This window comes from Pleurodeles waltl, chromosome 4_2 (genome assembly GCF_031143425.1).
Source record: "Pleurodeles waltl isolate 20211129_DDA chromosome 4_2, aPleWal1.hap1.20221129, whole genome shotgun sequence".
Taxonomy (NCBI): Eukaryota; Metazoa; Chordata; class Amphibia; order Caudata; family Salamandridae; genus Pleurodeles; species Pleurodeles waltl.
The window spans coordinates 724,549,486-724,565,485 of NC_090443.1; the positions used below are offsets into that span (position 1 = coordinate 724,549,486).

Sequence of the window (16,000 nt, forward strand, 5' to 3'; positions counted from 1 at the left end):
TGCCCATTTTGGAAATACAACGGTTTCCTTGATACCTATTTTTCACTCTTTAAAATTTCAAATTAATTGCTGTACACCCGGTATACAATGAAAACCCATTGCAAGGTGCAGCTCCTTTATTGGCTCTGGGTACCAAGGGTTTTTGACGAACCTGCAAGCTCTATATATCCCTGCAACCAGAAGAGTCCAGCAGAGGTAACGGTATATTACTTTTGAAAATCTGACATCGCAGGAAAAAGTTAGTGTAAAACATGGAGAAAAATTGCTATTTTTTTCATCTCAATTTCAATATTTTTTTTATTTCAGCTGTTATTTTCTGTAGGTAAACCTTGCAGAACCTACACAAATGACCCCTTGCTGAATTCAGAATTTTGTCTACTTTTCAGAAACGTTTAGCTGTTCGGGATCTAGCATTAGTTTCACACCCATTTCTGTCACTAACTAGAAGGAGGGTAAAAAGCACACACAAAATAAAGTAGTGAAAATGTAGGTATGTCGCAGTAAAATGCCAGAATTGTTAAACAATGTGGTTTTTGTATTCAAGTCTGCCTGTTCCTGAAAGCTGGGAAGATTGTGATTTTAGCACTGCAAACCCTTTGTTTATGCTATTTTCGGAGGGGGGGTGGGGGGGGGGGGGGAGGACACATGCTTTCTTCTGCAGCTCTTTTTCCAATTCTTCTGGGAAAAAAAATATAGCTGTATTTTGGTTAATTTCTTGGTCTTCTCCAGGGGAACCCACAAACTCTGGGTACCTTTAGAATCCCAAGGAATTTGGAAAAAAGGACGCAAATTTGGCGTGGATAGCTTATGTGGACAAAACGTTATGAGGGCCTAAGTGCGAACTACTTAAATAGCCAAAAAAGTGCTCAGCCCGGGGCGTCTGGGGGGGTGGGGGGGGGGGGGGGGAGAGCAGCTAAGGGGTTAATACAAAGTCCACTGCTTACAGAGAAATTAATAGGAGGAGGCTCCTTGCTGTTATAGGCATTATGAGGGCATCATTCAAATTTCAGAACCAGAGGATTATGATCACTCAGTCTGGTAAAATATTGAAATCTGATATTAAAAAAAACTGCATTTTTTTTTTTAAACCAACATAAAATCAATAGCGTGATACGCACCTCCCCCTATAAAGGTTGGACAAGGATTAGGAGTCTCCGGGACGTCTTCCCCCGCAAAAAAGGAGATCATACTTCAATAACATATTATTAATCACGTCTCCATACACTGTGTGCTTAAAATGGGTTGCCTCCTGGTTCGTACAGTACTCCATGCCACACACCCTAGTCCCACTGAGAAAGTATAAAGCACAATTAAAATCATCTACCCACAGCATGCAACAAAGATAAATTGCAATTTAGTTTTATCATATTGTCAGCCACCAAGTCTATGACTTCAGAAGAATGGTGATCAAATATGTTGTTATAAAAGTTAATAATCAACAGATCCATGGGGCCTAGCCCCGACAAAAACAATATTTGGAACCAAGAGGATGAACACAAAACCTTTACACTCCGGCATGTAACTTTAACTGAAATCAGGCCACCCTTTGCCCTTCCAGGTGGTAATGGAATTGCTGCAGTACAAAAAGAGCTAAAGCCATTTACATGAAAGTCCTATGTGGCCCAAGTCTCCTATAAACAAATGATATCAAAGTTTTTTATTTTTTTTATTGTATTTTTTAATAAAGGAGGCTCAATCCTCATTTAACAATTTTGATTATGCCAGCCACATTCCAAGAGAGTAAGTTACAGGGCATGGAAGAAGTGTGTGTGTGGGTGTTGGGGGGGGGGGCGGGGGGTTAGACATGTAATAGGTGACTTTTGTGAACCTCCACCGCAGATCACACATGCAAAGGGACTACATCTAGCGGCATGTACAATGGCAGATTGGGGTCAAAATTCTCTAAATTTGATGGTTGCAAAAGCGAAAATGTGGGTGTAGACTCCTTAGGGCATCAATCTATATCCTGCAAATTTTCTAGAGGCACAAAAATGATTTTGTAGGGGGAGAGAGGGGATAATACTAGGTAGCATGGCATGTGTCTAAAAAGCAAGATTGCTATAGATCATCTGATCAGGGCCCCGAGTGCAGCAAGGATTATAATAAAAACCCAGAGGTAAAGGCATAATTCTACCCCTGTGTCGGACAGATGACCTAGTGCGGCTCATAACTGCTTCACCAAGAGGGGTTTCTAAAATTGACTACTGCACAGTCACCAACAGTGGATTTAGGCAAACATCAAACCATGCAACTCTCCTTACTGTTAAAATCTCATTAAAGAGGTCACAGGGGCAGCCTGAATTAGTCCTGAGCCAGTGAATTGCCTATGTTTTAAATCCAGCCAGGATTCTTTCATGATGGGGGAAAGGGGTGGGGCTTGACCTAAAATAATGACACTCGGGGGCCGATGTAAACTATGATAAGGGGCATCTTAACTAAGCGGGTGCCTAGTGTCTGACATCCCTTTTGGGGGTAAAAACTCTGGTACATCCCACAGCTAAATTGGCTTCGAATTAGCCATGAGTGGCAGTTTGAGAACTGAACCCTCAGCTAATGTAGATATCAGGCCATTTCCCCTTAGTAGCAACATTTGTTGTATGCTCACTAACGGGCCAGGCAGTAAAGTTAGCCTGTTTGCATCTAGGGGCATGAGAGGGTAGAAAGTGAGTCTGGAGGGTATGGCCTGATTTTGAATCGAAACTAACATTTTCTCAGTTGCCTTCTCTACATACATGTAAATGTCAGAGTGTACAGAATACAACATAGCTTGTAATTTCTCCAGAAACCCCATCACAATAGTCCATAATGTTTTTCAAGTGATCCGCAAACCGAACTTTCAAAGTCCCTTCCCATTGAGGATTAGAATATAAAAACACCCTGAATTTTAAGAGGCTACTGAAGATATGGGAGTTGGTTTCTGTTTTTTCGCAGGTTGAGTGGTTTTCCAGAATTTCTTTTAGGGGGTAGGGGTAGTTGGTTAACGATGATTGTCAACAACTACTTCCAAAAGCTCTGCGGAGGTATTCACCTGTACACAGGTATTACTGGATATCATTTCACTGGTGTAATCTAGTTCAGATGATGGGAGGAAAAACAATGCAGCCATGATTATCCTCCGCAGCCTCATTACTAGTAGGGACCGAGATGACTAGGGTGATTAGGTGACTCCACGTTACTAATCGCCGCTTGAAAAGAAAGGCATCGTGCAGCGTCTATTTGTTCCTCAAACCTGTCAATACCCAAATCAACAGCACCCATATCAGAAGACAAGTAGGTAGTAATGGTCGAGACAAGCTTATCTGGGAGCTCATGCCCAACATTCGAGACATTAAGCTTCCGCTTACCCATACTCTCAAGTAGTCCCACCCCAGTCATTGATACTGCCAAAGTTCAAATTGCGGGCCAGGAACCTACTGACAATAACACTCGCACTGCGGGGTCCTTAAAGCACTTTTAAGCACACTGTGTATCTCTCTGGCCCCACCTGCTGCAAGGGTGACTGGAGGACATAGCCCCACCCCAGTCATTGATACTGCCAAGGTTCAAACTGTGGTACTTAATATTGGAGGTGAGAACCAAACGATGTTTAGGAATGTTTTTAACTGAGAGAAAATTAAAACAGTTAAGTATTAAATTAAATCTTCATTTTAATGTTCGCTCCTGTCAAAGTGTCCGATTTACAAACAGCAGGAATCTTGCTCCCAGTGGCTGGTAGACACATGGCCATACTTATAACTGAAAACAGTCATTTTTCATGGGAGGAATGCAAAGTGGAGAAAAATGTTCTATACAAAACAGTATGCCCAAATGTTTCAATTAAGCCAATTAAATTGTGATGTTTTAAGCAGCATGTTTCTTCACTTTAAATTGCTACCATTTAAAACATTTACTGTATTTTTCTGTTATAAAGGTGGCACTATGTCTTCATGCTACTGGGAGCAAAATGCTTGCTGTTTATTAATGCCAAAAAACTTTGTCATGGGAGAAAATTAAAATTATGAGTCTTATGGAATACATAAAAATATAGTTAACTCTTCAGTTCAATTTTCAACCCATTTCAGAATGTTACATTCACACAAAGCAGGCATCTTGCTCATAGTTGCTGGTAGGCAGGTTGCAGTTTTAAGACTGAAAAAACAGCCATTTTTTATACTGAGAAACATTTAAAGTGCAGAAAAATCTTCCATCAAGTGCAGACAGAAAAATGTTTCTTATTATGAACAATTTTGCAGAACATTTTTCAGCACTTAATTTCTTCCATTAAAAAAATAATGGTTGTATGTTTGTGTTGTACATGAAACGGTGCCACATATGGCGAAAGTTATGTCCTGTGCCATAAGTACATATGACACACGCTCTCATTCACCCATGCACATAAATACCATTCATTCACAAGTTCATACATCCCCAGAGACAACACAATGACACACATGGCAGCCCTGTCATAGGACTCCAAGTCACAGTATTTTGATCAAACCATAGCACTGGGCTCCATGGACATTAGGTTTAAAGTCAAGAAAGATGGGCAAAGGGATGGCCTTCAGAAGCTCAAGACAATCTTCAATTACTCTCATTACAGAAAAGGTTGTAGACCCTTGCTTTAAAGTCTTAGACCTGCGTGCCTTGGGATTCTAATAGAGCCAGAATTATAGAGGTCTGCAAAATTGAGACCAACACGAACAGAGTTTTGTGTAAGAGACATAGCTAAAGAGACTAAGCAGGTTTGTATCAACATTACTCAGAACACCAGTTTTGTCGCATCCATGTGTTGCTTTAGGTGGTTATCTGAATGAGTCACATAGCAAAAATACTTCACACAGTAAAATATGAAACAGGACAAAATAACCAATTTGGGAGGTTACATTTAGAGACAGATGAGAAGTTGTGAGTGAGATTAGACATACATGGAGTAAGTTACAGACAGTTTTATATTTTCTGGTGAAAAAAAAGTGTGAGAAGTCTGAGGATTTTGTTAATGCTAACTTTGTAGGGTCTGGTAGAAGTGGCTGTGCAGTAATATAGGAGAGTCTAGACGTATGCTGCAATTAAAAAGTACACAAAGGTTACCTGCAGCTAAGCTACGGAACAACTGCAGGCAGAGAATCCAGCACTGCAAATGTGGTAAATAGATTATCTGTGTTTTGTGCACTCTGTACGAGTGGCTGAAGCAACGTGCTATTTTGGATAATGTTAACCATTCAAAGATTCTGGGCGCAAGTTAGTGAGAGAGAGAACGGGCAGTAGAAAACGTGTCTTTAGCATAAAGTCAAATGAGATAAAGTCCCAAAGGGATGTAATATGTGAGCGAAACAAACACGTATTGGCATCTTATTTTGAGTGTGGATTTGCTCTTTCAGAAACCGCAGGATGCCTTTACTCACAATAAAGTAAGCCAATGGCTGAAGTATGGTGATTGACTGCACCATGGTGTGTGTGTGGAGGGGGGGGGGGGGGGGGAAAGAGTACAAATGTGTGCATGCCAACAACAGACCTATAGATGAAGACGGATGGCTGAGGGCCTCTATAAGTTTATTCTATATGCAATTTTTAGTAAAATCAAAAGGTCTTGGGCTTACGCCAGATCTAAAAAGCAAGAAAAGGTCCTGCAACAGCCCTGTGTGATAAATAAAGGGGATGGTCTAGCTAGCAGGGAGCACCAATAAGCAGAGACAAATGACTGAATAGGTAGGAAGAGAATAGGCTTAAGCATGGTCCAGTAACTATGTGAAGCAAAAGCCTGTCCAACACTCGAAGCATGCAACACTGACTAAAGACAACAATGACACCTGCCAAGAACCAACAAATTGCAAGACTTGAGCTCCTGGTTACACGACACCTGACAGTGACTTGAACCTAGTAGGAGTGCAACGAGAAATAAACAGAAGTAAAAGTACAGCAACTATTTCTTAGATGATAACCACACCACTGACTTATCAGCGGGCACTGTTAAGGTAAGATGTAAATGTGGTTTACACCATTCAAATAAAATCAAGTACACAGTATGATTAACTGAATCATAAGCCCAAAGTAATGCAGCATTCTTGATCTTGTTAATTTTCCGAAATGTAATATTTTTAATGCTAAATGTTTTGTCTAAAATACATAAACTTGGTAAAAATCTAAAAAGCATTTTGCTGAAAACGCAGTGTCAAATCTAATTACTACTAACTAGCACATGTATCTCTTAATACGCCATTATCATAGTTTCGATACAAAGACAAAAAAATACTTCAGCTGAACAGAACATGAACAACTTGCCGCCAGTAATGCGTAAAATATAGAGGCACCAGAAGATGTGGCCTTAAGCAACGTAATATCGTAGGCTCATTGTAAAAAACAGTCAGATCAACATTTGAGAAAATACGAACGTAACTGGAGAAGACAGATACAGAGGAAAGCCCAACAAAGTAAAACATCATAGCAACTTTATATCTGTAAAATGAGAGTATATTACAGTGGAGTTGAACTCTGTGCATCTCGAACAGCCTAGAAATGTGTTGCAGAGAAGCAGCACCTACACTATACACAATAAGTAACAGGATAGCTATAAAAGTAGAAGTGGTTATGTGGTTGGGCGGAAGGATGATGCCTGGAACGAGAGACCAGCGGTGACCCATAGACACCTGATAGGCTTCTTCTGGGTCGGTAAACAGTGGTATCCAGAGATGAAGTACGATCCCCTTCAGAGTACGCACTCTGCCCAACATACAGATTTGGCAATGACAACCAGGGTTCAGTAAAACAAGAGGGCGCCTGACGGCCATCCCCAGGTACTACTGACAGACTGACGAGTCACCTGGATTTTGGGGCTTTAAAGACGAGATAAGCAACCCCATCCGTACAGTGCGAACAGTTACCTCAACGCTGTCAAGTATATGCCTGAAGTCGGTGCCTGGCCCCCAGTTGGCCCGGACAGACCTGTCACCGAACCCAAGCTCCAATCGCCTTCCCAATGAGCACCACTTCCATGGCAATGGCGGCCAACGACCCACTCCTACTGACACCCTCCACCTCCCTGCTGCCGCCCCCATTGGCTGCCATGCACCACGTGACTAAACAAAACCCTCAACTCAACCCGAGCACCCTTTGTCCGCTGCGGACAGCGGTACGCCGCTCCGACCGAGGATGCCCCCTCCTGTCTCCGGACTCCCAAGTTACGCAGGGCCAATGAGCGTCCCCTGGCTTCACAGCCTGCGGGCCCCAAGCAGCATACGCCGCCATGTTCGGCGCAGCGCGTCAGGTCTGCGCTCAGTGGCCGGACTACGGCGAGACCCTCCCTCTCAGCTGCGACCCCCCCACGCCCGGCCCTTCACAGCCGGGGTTGACAGAGCGTAGGGAGCGTCAGGGCATTATGGGGGCTTGTCCCCGGCCCCTCCCACAGGGCTCCCAGTGTCAGTGTAGTGGGCGGGACGCAGCGAAAGCTTGTTGAGTGACATACGCACCTGCTGAGGGCCGCCATCCGGCCGGGCCGCTGACCCCAGCCTTGTTTTATTTTATTTTTAGTTTCAAATTAGCGCCGGCGTAGACAGGCTGGACGTTGGCAGCAGGACGCGCCCGTGACGTAGGCGCGCCGCTTCCAGTCAGCACGTCACTCTGTTACGTGAAGGATGGAGCGTGCGTGCGGAGACCGATAATGTCTTCATAAGAGATGTGAGAGACACTTCGGTTGAGAGAGACCGTGACGGCAGGTTAGGAGAGATGGTTGTGCCTTGCGGAGGGTTGGCGACTTCCTCCACCTTGTCACAGCGTACATTTCGCTGGATTTCACGTTTATACTGACAGGCTATTTTTTTTTTTCACAAACTAGTTGCTCAGGTTGCTACTTCTCCGCGGCCAGCCCTTCTTCACTATCGCTTTCTGTGCCTACTTATTCTCCAACTTTTTATTCTCTATGCTTTTCCACGCTCGCGTTTGCGCCGATTCATTCTTAATAGGGGTGTTTAAAGGAAGACTTCCAGCGCCAGTTAACAGAACTTGGTGGAATCTGGCGTTAGTCATATCTCTAAGTAAGGACAGCTAGAAAAGGGTAATTAATTGTTGAGGGCCCCTTCTGAAGACGCAAAAGATCCTCAGTGGACGGTCTGACTCATTTTTACTGAAGGTTAAATATTAAGCAGTGTATTCACTTTGAAGTTAATGTTCATGCTGGACCAGCATATTTTTCATTCGAAAACGTCCATAAAAATTGATACTGTTGTATTGTTGATGGAATGTCAATGGCATCATTCAAAGTCGATGTTATTCAATATATTCTGTGATCTATATGGACACACATCCTTCGAGTGTCGTTCCATGTTCTGTGTTTCTTACTGGAATAAAGACGGCTAGTTGGTCGGTCGCTGGCAGCCTTGCAGAGCTGGAGTGTGCTGGTGGATGCGCTCTGCATTCATGCTTGAATTGCATGTTAAACTTACAAACGTATATCAAGGAGAGGTCTACTGGTTTGGGTAGAAGTAACTTACCCACTACATACTGGTGACAAAGGTGGAGACAACTTTTAACAATGCCCACCTCATGCCCATCGCTTTCATTCGTTCGTGGGCTTGCCTTTCAAAAATCACTTGACGTCATTGGTAAATGCTTTACGTTTGTTGTGCCTTGGGTCGGATTGGTTACTGATTTGGCTACCCCCCATGTCACAGGGATAATATGCACAATTGCTGATATACTTCAGCGTGGGCAAACTACTTTCTTGTTTAGTCTGTGCTCCGTGGCCACCATGGTGCTCACAACCCAAACTCTATCAGCGGTACCAGAGCGCTGCTCACATTGTTTATACTGTTACTTATAAGAGTCATTTCATTTGGGTCGCCCCTTCGCGCTATATACCTTTCCTTAAAATACTGGTAATTTATAAATGCTTTACTAAAAAACACAGAAATCTGTAAAGAGTCTCTCCCGAAACAGTGGTAGAGCCCATACTACAATATTCACTGCACTCAGGAAACTCACCCCATAATGCTTTGCAGGCATTCTTTTTCCAAAATATTTTAGCTCATAACTCAGCCTGTGGTGGTCCCAGGACAAAGGGACCACCATCAAAATGGTTAAGAATCCACAAACAGGCAGAGTCACAGAATTGTTAAAGCAAGAAAACACATATTTGCTAAAAATGGCATTTTCAAACGAACAATCTAAAAACCAACTTCACTAAAATATGTATTTTTAAATTGTGAGTTCAGAGACACCAAACTCCACATTTCTATCTCCTCCCAAAGGGAGTTTACACTTAAAAGTTGTTTAAAGGCAGCACCCATGTTAACCTGTGAGAGAGAGATGGCTTGGAACAGTGAAAACAGAATTTGGCAGTATTTCACTATTAGGACATGTAAAAGACACCAGTACATGTCCTACCTTTCAAATACACTGCACCCTGCCCATGGGGCTACCTAGGGCCACCTTACATGTACAAAAAGGTAAGGTAAGGTTTAGTCCTGGCAATAGGGTACACTTGCCAAGTCGAATTTGCAGCTTAAAACTGTACACACACACACACACACTGCAGTAGCAGGTCTGAGCCATGTTTGCAGGGCTGCTAATGTGGGGGGCACAACCAGTGCTGCAGGCCCACTAATAGCATTTGATTTACAGGCGCTGGTCACCTCTAGTGCACTGTATGAGGGACTTACCAGTAAATCAGATATGCCACTCATGGATAAAGCAATCACCAATACAATTTACATAGGGAGCACTTGCACTTTAGCACTGATCAGCAGTGGTAAAGTGCCCAGAGACAATAAACCAGCAAACACAGAGTTCAGTATACCATAAAAACAGGAGGTCAGAAGGTAAAAAGACAGGGGAGACACGCCAAAAAGCTGCCAGGTCTAACACATCCCCTCCAGTTGACAGTAGGGGGAACTACCCAACCCTTGGGGAGGGGAGGGGGCGGGGGGGGGGGGGGGGAGAAGAGTCCTCACTCAGGCAGAAGAACCTGGAGAGATGACAGACCATCAGCGTTGGTGTGTTCTGGCCCAGAACAGTGTTCCACCGTAAAGTCCATCCCCTGTAGGAAATAGACCATCTCAACAGTTTTGGGTTCTCACCCCTCATCTGCATCAACCATCTGAGGTGCCTGTGGTCAGGCTGAACCTAGAAGTGAGACCCAAATAAGTAGGGTCTTAGCTTCTTCAGCGCACACACCATAGCAAAAGCTTCCCTTTTAGTTGCACTCCACCTCTGTTCCCTGGGGAGTAGTCTCCTGCTAAGGAAGACTACGGGCTGGTCTAGGCCCTCTTCGTTTAGCTGTGAAAGTACTGCTCCCACACCATGCTCTGAAGCATCTGTCTGTACCACAAACTCCTTGTGAGAAGTCGGAGTCCAGCAGCAAGGGTGCCTCTTCAGGGTATCAAACGCAGTCTGGCACGCCTCAGTCCAGATCACCTGTCTTGGCTACATCTTAGAAGTCAGCTCTATCAAGAGGGCAACAATGGTGCCATACCTCTTGACAAATCTTCTGTAGTACCTGGTGAGGCCTAAGAAGGCTCTCACCTCTGTCTCGGTCTGAGTGGCAGCAATTTTGGGTTGTAGGAGTGCCACTCGGCCACTCCCTACCTGGTGTCCTAAGTACACCACTGACCTCTGCCCTATCTGGCACTTACTGGCTTTGATAGTGAGGCCTGCGGCTTGCAGTGCCTTCAACACTTCCCAGAGGTGGGCAAGTTGCCCTCCCAAACTGGAGCTGAACTCAGCAGTATCGTCAAGGTAGGCGGCACTGAAGTTTTCAAGCCCAGCCAGGACCTGATTGACCAACCTCTGGAAGGTGGCAAGGGCGTTCTTCAACCCGAAGGGCATGACCAGGAACTGGAAGTGCCCCTCTGGTGTGGAGAACGCTGATCTCTCCTTGGCCCCATCAGTTAAGGCAATCTGCCAGTACCCAGACGTTAAATCAAATGTGGTGAGGAACTTGGCTGCCCCCGACTGATCTATGAGCTCATCAGCTCTGGGGATGGTGTGGGCATCGGTTTTGGTGACGGCATTGAGCTCCAGGTAGTACACACAGAACCGAACTTCTGGTGTGGCACCAGGTGCAGCAGCCTTGGGTACCAAACCACTGGGCCAGACCAAGGGCTGCTGGAGTGCTCAATCACTCCTAAAGCCAACATCTTCAAGACCTCTTTCTTGATGCTGGCCTTCACTCTGTCAGCCAACCTGTAAACCTTGTTTTTCACAGGCAAGCTGTCCCCAGTGTCCACATCATGCATTTATAGATGGGTGACACCTGAAGTGAGTGAGAACAGAGTGGCAAAGTGTCCTAGTAATTGGTGACACTCATTCTGCTGCCCTAGAGTCAGGGACGGGGAGAGGACCACGCCTTCTACTGACCCATCCTGCTCTTTGGAAGATGGGAGGTGAGGGAGAGGTTCACTCTCCTCTTTCGCTCCATCGTTCTGTAGCCAGAAGCATGGTTAGCTCAGACCTCTCAAAGTGGGGGTTTGAGTCGGTTCACATGTAGCACCCTCAAGGGGTTCTTTGGAGACTGCAAGACCACCAAGCAGGTGACATCACTCTTGCGCTCCTGTACCTCAAATAGCCCTGACCACCTGTCATGCAGAACACACGGCTCTACGGGGGGGCCATGACCCACACTTTCTAGGCCGGGCTGAAACTCAGCCAGAGTGGTATACTGGTTGTACCAGCATTTCATGTCCTCCTGGCTTGCCTTTAGGTTCTCTTGTGCGAGCTTCCTGAAGCGTGCGGTCTGGTTTCTGAAGGCCAGCATGCAACTAAATACATCCTGGGGTGGCTTCCTAGGAGCGTGCTCCCAGCCCTCTTTCACCAGACTCAGAGGTCCTTTGACCAGGTGCCCATACAACAGCTCAAAGGGGCTAAAGACAACCCCCCTTCTGTTTTACTTCCTGGTAGGCAAAGAGAAGGATTGGTAAGAGGACATCCCACTTATACCACATGGAGTCTGAGAGACCCTCAATCATGCTTCAGTTGAATCTCTGAACCAACCCGTTACTTTGGGGGAGGTACGGAGTGGTGAAATTGTATTTCACATTGCTTCCACATGGCCTTTATGTACATGGTACTCACTCAGCGGTCCACCTCCGTAGTAAGCTTACTGGGCTCAGTCAGCTTACTATTAGTCAAGTGCTGGCGCAACCCTAAAAAACACAGACTAGACAAGTGCTCCCACGCAATTAAGTTGTACAGCCCCTGAAAGTCTGTCACATAACTGCCCTTCACCCAACCATCCAGTGCTCTGCTAAAAGAATCTACACATTCTAACCAGGTCTGGGAATCTGTTTTCTTGCTCTGCCTAAACTGATCCCTATACTTGTCAGGAGTGAGACCATACCTAGTGAGAAGGGCCTCCTTCATGCCAGCGTAAGTGAGGTTTTACGCCTTACCCAAAGCTAGCAAAGTGTCCCTCCCCTGTGAAGTGGTTCCACAGTCCTGCCCCCCTAATTCTTCTCAGGGACCCCATTCACGTGGATGGATGCCTCTCATCCCTGAAATTATCTTTGTATGACATCTCTTTTCTTGTACTCTCTCCCTACGTTCTTAGGAATATGCACAATTCAATCTGACTGCACTGAGGTATTGCTGACAGCATCATGGCTGGATCTGCTCCTCACATCCAGCTCCTTTACTCTGAGCTCATGGTCCAAAAGCATCCTCTTCTCCTCCATGGCTCGCTGCTCCCTCTGAGCCTTCATTTTTAATCTCCCCAACTCAATCTGTGCCTCCTGGCTTCTCTCCTGTGCGCCAGCTCCTCTGGATTCAGGCCTTTTGGTCCACCACTGCTGCTTGGCCCTGGGGGCATCTCCCCCTCCTGCAGCAGCTCCTGCACCCTCACCACATCTTCCCTAGGATTTGGGTCAGAAGACTCCCGATTTGGATCCCACTGGTGGCTACCTAGGCCCTCAGCACCTTTTGTAGCTCCTCCTTTTTGGTGGGGTTTCTGACCTGGACTTTGAGGTTTTTACAGAGTTCCTTCACAGTATAGGTTTCCAACCTATCCTCAAAAATCAAATCCTGGGATGCCACTGAAGATGCTCTTGACCGAGACATGATGTTGTTGATGTTCACTCAAACTCAAAATCAAAAATAGGTCAAAGAGAAAAAAATAATCAAAAATGAAAATATGTACGTGGCACATAATGGTCTGCGACATGGTTGTAGTGTACACCAATCACTGTGGGTCAAGTGCAAATGCAAGTCCTATCCTCACCGCTTACAACCAGTGTTAGAATTGATGTCTCTAGTTGGCAGTCGGTTTGTACCCTGTCCAAGTAGGGACCCTCACTCTAGTCAGGATAAGGGAGATACCCAGCTCAGATAACCCCTGCTTAACCCCTTGGTAGCTTGGCACGAGCATTGAGGTTTATCTCAGAAGCAATGTATAAAGCATTTGCACATAACACTACAAAAGGACACCACACCAGTTTTAGAAAAATAGCCAATAATTATCTATATAAAACGACCAAATACAATAAAAATCCAACATACAGTAATACAAATATGAATAATGCAAAATTGACTAAAAAATACAGTTCCTTGAAGTTGATAGCTCCACCTGGGGCTATCACAGCGTTGTGATCAACAAAACCAACAGTTCAGGCTGGCCACGGCGTCGCAGGCCAGCTATGGTGTTGAGAACCCGCAAACAGTACCTTTGGAATTGTAGGACCTCATGATCCTCGCGGTGAGCTACAGAGAGGGACCAGCAAACACAGAGTCCAGTATGCCATAAAAACAGGAAATCAGAAGGCAAAAAGATGGGGCAAAAAAGCTGCCAGGTCAAACATTAATAATATATTCCTTTATAGTTGTGATTTTCTGCATTTTGGGCATCAAAGTACATCTGTATGTGTCTATAACCACCATCCTCGAACTAAAAATAAAATGCTAAGCATCTTTACATTCTGTATGGTCCAAACATACTGTTGCAAGCAACTGCCATGCCTGTTTACCACTGTATGCTGGACAAGGAACAAACTCCTTAATCAAATCAATAGCATGATGCTTCTCTTTGCTAATGAGTTGCTATAATGAACGCTCAACCTTTCTTCCAAAATTGCCTGATCACAATACCTAACTCTGGAAAAAAAGTGTTAGGATTGTGACATATGCCATGTTTACTCAGTCTGGGGGGAAAGCCTTATGTCTTGAAATAGACTATTCCCCATAGAACACTGTTCAATAGTGTCTGAGTCTTTCAATATTTAACATCCTCAATTGAAAACACTCAGGTTGTCCCCATTTATCCCACTCATGTGGGTTCTTTCAGATAATATCAGCTGTATAAGCCAAGGTGTGCTTGTGCATATTCTTATCTAGTTAGTATTCCAACCCACTTTCCTGGCAAAGTGGCCTGGTTACAGTCTTATGCATTACTTACCTTCCTGTATGTGTGTACTTGGTCGTGGTGTCCCCTTGGAACTGCACGGTTGCTGTCTGCTGTGGGTGTTCAGACCCCCTCCCACTTACACATTCCCAGTGTCTGTATTCTTCAGAGTTGATTAAACATTATGCAAAAGTCACCACCATCTTAGACTGTCTAAGGGTAACGTGTATAAGATGTGTAATAAATGTGTACTAATGTGCGTGTCTTATAAAAAGTAAAGGTGAAATATTTTGCGGTCTGCTGGAGTGTCACTTGCATCCTGACCTGATATTGCCGACCCCTACATGTTGATAAATCCGTCTTTGTTTCAATGTTGCTACCTACAAAAATCCCGACCTTCTTGGACAGTCCAGTGTGTGTCTGTCTAATGCGCTGTACCGATTGTGTCTGCATGATGTTAGGTACCCCTGCTTTTTAAAAATTATAAACCTCTTGTCACATTGACTCAAGATACACTCCTAAAAGTTATGTGAAAGATGGACAAATAACAATACTAATGTCTTTTATCTTAGTAAAAACGGATAAACACATAATATGCACTAATAGCATTGTTGATTGTTCATAACTCATATAAATGCATAGATAATCACAAAGACTTATAACAAACAGGATAATTCAATCTTTCATGCAGTCCTCATGGTTGTGGACTGTCCAGTTTCTTAATCCATTGCATTTCCTTTTGCAGAAGTACCTTTCCGAGATCGATGCATGCCTGGCCTGTTTTCCACTGCTTCCAGAATCTGATACTATGCCTGACTAACTTGGGTTTTATTCCAAAAAAGAACCAGCCACTGTGAGCCTCATATTTTTGGTTCAAATATTGCTTTTATGTTTATTTAGACATGTTTTTATTTTTCATACCATTTTGCCAACAAAGGCCTTTCCTCGTTGACATTTCAGCTTCTAAATATAATTCTGTAAGTCACAAGTGGCAAGTGTTGCAGTGTTTTTTTTTTATTGCTTGAGTACGGGTAGGTCACCCTATTTCCTGGAATTATGTTGTTACTGTGACAAACGGGGGACTCCTAAGAGTATTCAAATGAGCGTGTCCAATATTGAGAGACTCTGGCACTATCAAACAGTATTCTATTTCAGGACAAAGGATTTCCCCTGAGTCTGAGCAAATATTTCCACATAAAGGCACGTTAGTGCTGTTATCAGACTTAGCTGTTGTTTTCAGATAAGTTGAGCATTCATGTTATCTACTCCTACCAAAAAAACAAGCATCATAAAAGTTCTTTACATGTCCAATGAAGAGTTTGGTATAAGTTAAAGTTATAAATAACGTTATGTTTGTACCAAACAAAACATAAAGCTGTTTAGTTTTTTTTTTTTTTTAATTGGGTTCCAGGATGATGGTTATAGCCCCACAAAGAAGGACTCTATGGCCCAAAATGCACTGGGGCAGAGGCACAGAAAGAAAATATTCACAACTCTAAAGGAATACATTTAGGTGGTCATTATGACATTTGCGGTACCGCTGCGGAGGCGAACATCCGTTTGCCAAATTATGACACAGACACACCAATCCAACAGAATACTGCCACATACACAAATCCGCCAGCCCAAAGGTTAGTGCTAAAGTGGTGGTACCAACACCCATACCCTTATGCCAGCAAAACAACGCCCACCACATTATGACCC

The 16,000-nt window shown here is 44.2% G+C and overlaps 1 protein-coding gene and 1 long non-coding RNA gene across 12 annotated transcripts in view; one reads left to right on the forward strand and one right to left on the reverse strand.

The window, feature by feature from the left end:
• The window catches only part of ZNF644 (zinc finger protein 644), a 641,487-nt gene extending 633,905 nt beyond the window's left edge, over window positions 1-7,582 (reverse strand). For 4 of the 11 annotated variants that reach the window (XM_069232337.1, XM_069232342.1, XM_069232336.1 and 1 more), the window contains exon 1: window positions 6,858-7,002. Coding sequence is in view for 2 of the 11 variants with exons in the window: in XM_069232339.1 (XP_069088440.1) it covers window positions 7,443-7,459 (17 nt within the window). In the remaining 9 variants the exon portion in view is untranslated. Of the gene's footprint in view, window positions 1-6,857; window positions 7,008-7,442 lie in introns of those variants that run through there. The other 7 variants (XM_069232340.1, XM_069232334.1, XM_069232339.1 and 4 more) reach the window with 5 other exon arrangements.
• Window positions 7,583-7,600: 18 nt separating this feature from the next.
• Window positions 7,601-16,000, forward strand: part of LOC138293235 (uncharacterized) — a 112,415-nt gene continuing 104,015 nt past the window's right edge. Inside the window, exon 1 of the long non-coding RNA XR_011202940.1 lies at window positions 7,601-7,688. This is a non-coding gene — a long non-coding RNA (uncharacterized lncRNA). The remainder of the gene's footprint in view (window positions 7,689-16,000) is intronic.